This window comes from Psittacula echo, assembly GCF_963264785.1.
Source record: "Psittacula echo genome assembly, chromosome: 9".
Classification (NCBI taxonomy): domain Eukaryota; kingdom Metazoa; phylum Chordata; class Aves; order Psittaciformes; family Psittacidae; genus Psittacula; species Psittacula echo.
This window is the reverse complement of record NC_137745.1, coordinates 18,057,910-18,067,262: the sequence shown is the minus strand read 5'-3', so window position 1 is coordinate 18,067,262 and position 9,353 is coordinate 18,057,910. Positions and strand designations below refer to the sequence as shown.

Below are 9,353 nucleotides of genomic sequence, written 5' to 3'. Positions count from 1 at the left end.
GCGGGCATTTTTCGCGAAGCCGCCGCCGCTGCCGCTCCATTAGTGCCCCAGAACGGGCACGGTGCAGCCTTCGCGCCTTGCGACCGTCAGGCATCGTTGAGGACACCCACCCTTCGGGCTGCTGCTTCGGGGGGGCGGCCGCGGGGCCGCTCGCTGCCGAGGTGGCAGTTGGCGGCGGAGCGGGCGAACGGTCGGTGAGGTAAGCTAGGATCTCGGTAGAGGAGAGCTGGGCCCGGCCTGTGCTGTGCTTCCCGCGAGGTACGCAGGAGGGGCTGAGCGGGACCCCCGCCGGGGCGGCTTTAGGAAAAGCGCGGTTTGTGCCCGGAGGAGGGGGGAAATGAACGAACACTCAGGACACGGTGGCCGTGTGCCCACTTCGTGCGTGTGCATCGTGTCAGGGCGGTAATGGGCTGCGGCAGAGTGGCCGTCAGCAGGTGTGCAGAGGTTCAGTGTGGGTTTCTGTCTCCAGGCTGTGGTAAAGTAGGGCTGAAAGTGGCTTCGGTACCGGCCGCGGTGGGCTCGCGGAGGGGGGGAGCCCTGTGTCGGCGCGTGCCCCCTCAGCGAAGGCGCGGTGCTCGCCGGTAAACCCCGATAGCAGCGCTGGGCTGGCACCGGCGGTCGCTCCTGGTGCCCGGGTAATGCGGCTTCCCTTGGCAGAACCGCGACAGCGGGAATACCACAGTTATGTGTGACACACGTAATAGTCACCACGCAGTTTGCGGTATTTAATGTGGAGGCTTTGCAAAGGTTTTAATATAGAGCTGTAGCTGCTGCTTAAAGTCTGCATGCTGGTACGGTGTGAGTGCTTTCTGTTTGTCACTTGGGAGCTGCTTCGTGCTCCAGGATGTGTAGTTCTTGTTCTGATTTCACAGCCAAATTTACCATTAATTAATGAGTGTGTCTGAATTGCATACCAAAATTGCATCGCTGCATTGTGTTTTTACTCCCTTCTTTAACACGATGGTAATAGCTTCTCTCACACTTTTGTGTGATGATACTTCAGCTGATACTGTTTTCTGTAGAGAATGAGAGTGTGTAGTGCTATGTGTTAAAATCTTGTCAACGCTGTGTCCTGCCAAAATCTTGCACTTAGTTAGGTATGGAAAGAAATGTATAATCCTTTCCTTTATTGCTGGGGTGCTTCTAGTTCAGATGGTTAAATGAATTGGTTCAACAGTGAAGAAACCATATGTAATCTTCCAGACTCTTCAGATCAGTTTTGACTGGCAGAAGGGGATTTTTTCTATCAGTGAAGTATGTGGCAAGATCTCTATGTCTCGTTTTCTATCTCAGAGTTCTTCTTTAGAAACATTATTGTAGATATGTCATATGCACTTACCAAGACACCACACTCTGTTATTAACAGGTGGCATATAGTTTTATCTATTTTAGGAGGAGGAGACATTCACTGCATTTGGAAACTGTTTTTGGCACTCCTGGTGACTGCTATGCCTTCTGCAGACATGCACTGGAAGCAAAGTGTGACTGCTGTGTTTTTTCTCTTTCAGGTTTGCAGGAACCTTATGCCAATAAATAAAATAACAAGAGAAAAATGTCATTAAGAAAAGGTATGTATATATGTGTGTATCTGATTTTTTTTAAACTCTCTTTTGTGCTTTTCTGAGTTTCCCAGTCTTTCTGTGGTTAAATTGATAAACTTTTTTCTTCTAAATTTTCAGTGAACATTTCCATCCTTATAGTGGCTGTTGTCATATTTTTGCTAGTTCTTCATCATAACTTCCTAGGCCTCAGTGACTTCTTGAAACGGGAGTTGACAGGTATGTTGGGTTTCATTTTAGTTTTAAAATGAGTATTCTTTTCAAGATTGGTGGGAAAGCACATGCTCTGGCCAGATAGAAACCGCCACATTGCTGAAATAATGGGTGTGATAATGATCAATTGTTTACATAACAAGGTATGACTTTTGTACTCTTTTTTTTTGAGTAGATCCCTGTTCTCATACCCAAGAAACTTCAGCTTGGTGGGCTTGTCTGTTCTTGCTGTACTTTGACTTTTCTTGGTCAGGAAGCCAGAAGAGAAAGCAGTAAGGGTTCCTTCTTAATGGCTTTAGAAGTCATTAAGTTATGATTCAGTTTATTTAGCAAAGCGTTTTAGTTTTCAGGAGACCACTTTTAGGAACTGCATGTGGTCCCACAGAGCCTCTCCATGTCCCCAGTTTACCATTCCTGGGATCTGTCATATCTGGGTAGGAGCTGCACAGGTGCTTCCCAACAGCAGTTGAATTGGAGCCTGACATACCTTAACCAGCAATCAGTTGAAGTCAAAGCTGTTCAGTCTCTCATCAGGAAATTGCAAACAGAAAGTGAAGCCCAGCTTTGTGAACAGCAGATTACTGCCCACAAACTGCCAAGTCCCTGTTTGCTATGTTCCTCAAATTACCCCAAATTATCTCATATGTAATAGTCTAGATAATTTCTTATAAAAACTGTGGGTATAGGTAATTGCTATAGGTTTTACAGGTGATTATGTGGTCTTGTAATAAACTTCAATGCTGATATCCAATTTTCCTATCTGTACACTATGAGTATAAATTCTTGAGGTATCAGCTTTGAAAATATAGTGTGATCTGTGATCCCTGGAATAAACATGGAAGCTGTACCTCATGCCTTGATCTTCAGTGGGAAAAAATTTGCAACAGTGACTGTAATTTAGAATTTCTGTGTTCTTCATTGATTCCTACCTTTGAAGAAAAGAAAGTCAAGAAAAAAAGGTGATGTGGAGAAGACTAGAAGATGGATTGGGTAAATGGGAGGGAAGTCAGATTATAGGCATGGCAGGGGGGTCCAAAGGTAAGTGCAGCCTGCTGTACTTTAAGCCTCATTTTAGTACCTTGTTGTGCCGTGTGTGAATACGTATGGTTAAATGCATGTAGCTTATATGTAAGTGTAAGTTTTCCTGTTCATGAACATCTCAATTTTCAAGAGCAGGTGCTCTGTTTTAAGTGTTTGATACTGGCTGGCATACTGTAATCCACACCTCATCTGAGATATCCAAGTGCTTGCATAGTAGAAAAAATAATTGAAGGTGTTGAAAGTTTTAGTGTGGTAATAATGTCTGTTTCATTTGCATAGAACAAGTACGTGATGCCATTTGTACTCCACAGATGCAAATCCATTAGGACTTCAGCCTATAGATTTCATACCTGCAGTTCCCCAGAGGCTGGCAGATGAAAGGAATGATAAGGAGATTTCTGTGGTCATTGCAGCATCAGATGAGAGGCTTGGGGGTGCAATTGCAGCCATGAACAGTATTTACTATCACACCAGATCCAACGTGGTTTTCCATATTGTTACTTTGAATGATACAGTGGATCACTTGAGGTAATGATCTTTTAATTAGACTCCTGCAATACTGTAAAACGCATAAGTGTCTCTGAGAAGAGGAAGAATTGACATTCCCTGGAACTGCAATCCTTTAAATTGCAGTCCTGTCTGCTGTTGCTTATTGCAGCTTGTTCACAAGGCTGCTGTGGAGAGTCCTAAAATCATTCCTTCTGGCAATGTTTCAGAGAAGGAAAAGAGCCATCTTTTCTGGTGGGGTTATATCCAACCACTGGGGTCGGAATTTGTTAGTGAAGAGGTTGTAAAATTTTTATATTTCTATATTTCATCTAAGTAATTCAAATGTTGGCAATGAATTTTCTCCATTTTTCTAGATTGTTCTTTGATCCTTTTATTTTTACCCATGTCTGTTCACACCAATGTTTTTTGTGAAGGACCTGTAAAAACAGGATCATCTCTTTCTAATAAAATAAGAACCAACCTTGTACCTTTCCCATGTTGCAGCTGTGCAGTATGCTGGTGGTAGCGTACATGCTCCTGCAGTCACAGAGGACACCACTGACATCAGCCCTACATAATATTCTATGTTTTTTTCTTGCTGGGTAGAGAAGTGAGTGGCCAGATCAAGATCAGTGTCACTGTCAAATCAGATCTCTTGTTTTTCATTTCGTCTTTGTCTCATTTAACAAGATCTGTCCCTTTCTTTCTGTTTGCAGGCTGTGGCTAAGTAACAGTGCTTTGAAAAATCTGAGATACCGCATTTTGGATTTTGACCCTCGTGTCTTAGAAGGGAAAATAGAAGTGGATCCTCAAAAGGCAGACACCTTAAAACCAGTGAGGATGATGTTGATTATTTTTTGCAATTATTAGATATGCAACCAGAGATCAAAACCAAATCTCTTGCCATAGAAGCAGTCTGTTATAATGAAATTCCTAAATTTCAATAAGAATAAATTTCCAGATAGTGAGATATGCACAGGTAGATTTCAGATCCATGCCTCATATCACTTTTTGCTGCTGGCTACAGTAAAACACAGCAGCTTGCAGGTCAAGCATGCTATCACCTCAAAGATACTACAGATATATGTGGAGAAATAAGAAATTCTAATATAGACCAGTTTTTAAGTTAGTTTATTAATGCATAAATTCGTAGGAAACCAGGAACTGATGGAACCTGTTTATTTTAAATAGCTTCTAGGATATTGCTGACTATTTTACTTCCTTGGTAGAAGTTGTTTTGGACGTTATTACCATAGATAAGCGCCAGGAGTATTAGTTAATTTCACATTAATTTTGACAATTTGTCATTTAATTCTTCACTTACCTTGCTTTCATGTTTTCACAGCTAACCTTTGCCAGATTCTACTTGCCCAGTTTGGTACCTCATGCAGAGAAGGCTATCTATGTGGATGATGATGTAATTGTACAAGGTATGGGACTTTGTCATAGCCTTTTGCCACTGGCCTTATGCTGAGGTCAGTATGCCATCTCTTACAGTAACCAAAAACTTCTATTTCAAGCAAAGATGTAAAAATTTTGTAAGCACGAGTGAGTTGAATTAAACTGGGGTTTTATCTGCTGTAGCAATGGACTGAACAAAATGTCACTCAGCACTTAGTCAGGATTGCTTTTAATTTTTCTGTGCTTGCTTCCATTTCCCAGATGATATTCTTGAACTTTACAACACTCCTTTGAAACCTGGACATGCAGTTGCATTTTCAGATGATTGTGACTCAATCACCAATAAAGTTGCTGTCCGTGGGGCAGGCAATCAGGTTTGTTTTATTCTGATTCAGTGGTAGCAATACTATAAAGCCCAGGCTTTGGAAACAGGCACTGGGATTTAATGTTCTTGCAGGATGACTTCCAAATGCAGTGAGCTAAGAGATTCCTACACAAATCAATTAACTCTGATGTTTGATTACAAATGACACCTGCAGTTTCTGTTTAGGCACAGTAAAAGTGCTTCACATTTTTGCTGTGCTTTACAATGAGGGCAATTCCCAGTGTGGAACAGCAGATCTTAGAACATCAGAGGGAGAATTTTTCATTTATGAGTGTTCAAAAAAATACTTTTTCTGGGAGTGGTACCATATTAATAATATGATATATTATTAAGACTGTGCAGCATTCCTTAAAATATATAGCTTATAAAAAATCATATTTTTTTTAATGTTAGACCTCACAAGCTTTCTTTCTCTCATTTTATAGGAAGGGATATTTGCTTTAACTACATGAAGTAACACTTACCTGTTGAGAGTTGTGCAAAGTTTTTCTTTGAATAGTAATTTGACCATATTCTAGGCTAATTTCTACTCTCTTTTCCCTCCCCCCAGTATAATTACATTGGGTTTCTAGATTACAAAAAAGAAACCATCCGAAAACTTGCCATGAAAGCCAACACCTGCTCTTTCAATCCAGGAGTTATTGTTGCCAATTTGACAGAATGGAAATTGCAGAACATCACGAAGCAATTGGAAAAGTGGATGGCACTGAATGTAGTGTAAGTACACTCAAGCTGGGGGCTACAGCACATCAGGGATTGGGGTATGGTGACCCATATGTACCTGTATGTACTGTGAATACCTGCCATGCAGCTGCAAGGGAAAAATCAACTGATTTGGGGCCACATAAGCATCCTTTCCCAACTTCTTTTCGTCTCTTCTAGAGAGCAACTTTACAGTAGGACTCTGGCTGGCAGCATTACAACACCTCCATTGCTAATTGTATTTTACAAGCGACATTCCAGTATTGACCCCATGTGGAACGTCCGGCACCTCGGTGTGTATGAAACACTTGTGATACTGCTCCCCTGGTGTGTTTTTCCAAGTCTGTAGCTGGACACCTAGTTGATAATGCAGCAAATGGATCTTTGCCACTATCTTTTTTTATACCTTGTTCTGTAACAAACACTGCTTTGCAGTACCATCTTGGTGCTTGTTGGCCTGATTCCTCATGTTCTTTTGTTTAACTACTAGGGGGATAGTTCTTAAATTGACCTACTTTAAAATTACTTCTCATTTCCCTTTCCTTTTTCCACGTCTATATTTCCATGTATCTGAAGTGATCCTAGATGTTCTTCCAAGACTGTTGAGAGGAACAGATATTTCTATCTATGCTGCTAATGGTCAAAGCCTAGTGCTGGGAAAGCTTCCTTAGGTTTTGTTTCCAGTGAACAATACACAGGCTGCCAAATACATCTGGGTATTAAGGGGGTTTTAAAGAACTTTGAGGTTAAGGTAGTACATTAAAATAGATACTGAGACAGGGCGAAGTGGCATTCAGTTGCACCTGATTGTTTTTCGCTTTGTCCTGATTTATGCCTCCTACATCACCTCCTTTCTCCGTAAATGACGATATTTCCTTTGTTGAAATTCTTCGTTTTGATGTTAAAATATCACATGTTGGTGTTTCTGCTGCCTTTATTTTAGGCACTAATGCTTCTTTTTCAATAAAAGGGTCTACTGCTGGAAAAAGGTACTCTCCTCAGTTTGTGAAAGCTGCCAAGTTGCTCCATTGGAATGGACATTTCAAGCCATGGGGAAGAACAGCTTCATATGCTGAAATCTGGGAGAAGTGGTATGTCCCTGACCCTACAGGCAAGTTCAGCCTAATCCGCAGACATTCAGAAGCCTATGAAGCAAAGTAGAGTCCATTTTAATAACTGATGGCATTTTCTCAGGAAACTTCTAGAGCCAAACAGAACTTTTGTGTTTAGCCAACTTGTATTTCAGAGCAGTCCTTTTGCCTTCTGGAGCATGGGGTGAGGCAATAATTCTGGTGCAGTTCTGAAATGCACACGTCCAAAGGAGGCTCACTTGTGTGACAGAAGATGCTACACAATCAGCACTATAGAAAGCAAGGGAAAATCTCCACGAACTAGCACTTTTTTTAGTTCATTTCTGTCTGTTGTGCATTCTGCTGCTTTTTACTACAAGTCTTCTAGAGGAGAAGCTACAGAAAGAAACATTTCTAAGAATCTTCAGCTGGTGCTTGCACCATACAAATCTTGCACAGCAATGTACTGTAATTAAGAGCTGCTTGAGTTTTGTTCTGGGTTTTTTTGTTTGTTTTCTTATCCTGTGAAATCTTTTCCTCAATCTTTCCTTGCATGAAACATTCTTCCACCCATTTCTGTGTCTTTCTTGTGGAATTCTACAGAAACAGATTTATTTTTTGAAATATTAATTTTTCAAGTATTCCTTCACTATGCAAAGGGGGTTTAACTGCCAGTGAACACTAAACCAGTTTTTGTAAAGCGGTGGAGAAAACTTTGTTCAAAAATAAAAGCTAATTTTAACATGTTGACTCAAACCTCAGGTAGTGGCAATCTGATTCTAGTTTTGATCCATGCAGCACATTTCCTTTGTACTTAAATGCAATAGAAGTGATTGAAACTAAAATTATCTCATCTTTGCAAAAGCAATCTCATTCTAAAATTGTGCCAAGTGTTTATTGTGGGAATCAGGCTGTATGAAACATTGTTATGAATTGTTCTGTTATTAAGTTCCTCATAGTTCTCTCAAGAGAGTATGACTCTACTATAGAAGTTTTTTCCACCGTGCCTTTCCCAGTCTGACCCTTTAAACTCATCAAGCAGGATTCCTGTGCCCTTTTGCAGTCAGCTGCCCACCACATTTTCTACAGGTAGGTTGGTTTTTTAATAGTTGTATAGTTTCAGTAGTGGTCGTTAGTATTTGCTGATACATCCCAGCAGCTATCGTGCCAACTAGTCCATTTAATATGGGTTTGAACTCAAACTGTTACCTGTATTCAGTAATACTGCTTGTGAACAGTCCTCAGTATGAGATGCTTAGACAAGTCTTTGTGCTAATGCAGTGACAGGCTGAGTATTGTATGGTCTGAGACACAGGGCAGCAGAGACATAAAGGGCTCATTCATGTGTATGAATATGGTTTTAATACTGCTTTATAATTTAAAAGGATTTCCAACTGCTTGACTCGTTGCAGTTACTGCCTATAGTTCTGTCTGTGGTTTGTTACCTATCATTTCTTTTCCTGTGTTTTGATGAAGAACCATTCTTGTCTTGCAGTGGTTATGAGTAACAAAGGAAGTTCAGTTAACAAACTTTGAAAGATTGTACTAGATCAGCTGACATCAACTTAATGCTGATGACCAGGCTGTGTTTTAGCAGGCTTAAATAAACTGCATGTGTCTGTGTCTGCACTTGGTGCTTTTTAGGCTGCCCTGTAGGACTGTGCCTCAACATACATTTAGGGAAAATACAAGTATCTATTGAAGAACACAGAAACCAGACCTTTAAGTTCATAGGAGAAAAACAGATGTATAGGAGGAAGGTGCTTGATGTCAGGTGTTTATTCTAAATGCTTAATTCACTGAGCAACTGCAGGGCCTCTTGGGAATTCCCTTGCTATCACAGTTGTGCTACAGGTTGTCATTGCACAGGGCAATGTTTTGCTTTAGTTATCAGTTGTTCCCATGTATAGTAGGTATCATCAGGAAATATGTCTGTTCAAGAGCACTGCAAGAACTTGTTCCCCAGTAAATACAGATTACTAAAATGCCAATATGTACTATACTAATATGCTGATCTATACTATACACTAATAATTGCCCATTACTAATCTCAGTTACCTTTCCCGATGAAGGTTCTCAATATATAAAGCAGTGCTTAGATAAAACATTTTTGTCTAGTTGAAATAAGTAGTGTTTTCTGGCCAACCTCTACATATGAAAGTCCTAAAAGGTTTGTAAAGGCATACTAAAAAGTGACTTAAGTCATGTTCTAGTACAGTCTCTGTAATCCTTTAAGAAAAACAAATCTTATGGAGGATGAAAACTTATCTTGAAATTTAATTTCTTCAACATGACCAGAATTAAATGTTTAACATTGTTTTTCAAAGAAAAAGGCAAAGAGTGTATCTTTTTGAAACATCTTTTTATAAGGCAAAGTGAACAGACTAACTCAGTCTAATAGGAATTTTTAAAATAGACTTTAATACAAGAAATAAAGATGCATACAGTCAGTTTCCCAGCCTTATCTAAAATCTGGAGTCATCAAGGGAGATA

At 40.4% G+C, this 9,353-nt stretch overlaps 1 protein-coding gene across 4 annotated transcripts; it reads left to right on the top strand.

The window, feature by feature from the left end:
* The first annotated feature begins 60 nt into the window (after positions 1-60).
* On the top strand, positions 61-8,549 carry GLT8D1 (glycosyltransferase 8 domain containing 1). 4 transcript variants are annotated; one of them, XM_080625408.1, is made up of 10 exons: positions 61-199; positions 1,509-1,568; positions 1,680-1,778; positions 3,125-3,341; positions 4,019-4,136; positions 4,648-4,732; positions 4,965-5,077; positions 5,639-5,805; positions 5,971-6,083; positions 6,761-8,542. In XM_080625408.1, exons 2-10 carry the CDS (start codon positions 1,553-1,555, stop codon positions 6,949-6,951), a joined length of 1,119 nt encoding a protein of 372 aa, XP_080481534.1. In that variant the 5' UTR covers positions 61-199; positions 1,509-1,552; the 3' UTR covers positions 6,952-8,542. The 4 variants fall into 4 exon arrangements, with proteins under 4 accessions (XP_080481534.1, XP_080481537.1, XP_080481536.1 ...); XM_080625410.1 differs by having other exon boundaries at positions 164-258; positions 6,761-8,544; XM_080625409.1 differs by lacking the exon at positions 61-199 and adding an exon at positions 296-635 and having other exon boundaries at positions 6,761-8,544.
* Positions 8,550-9,353: the final 804 nt, after the last annotated feature.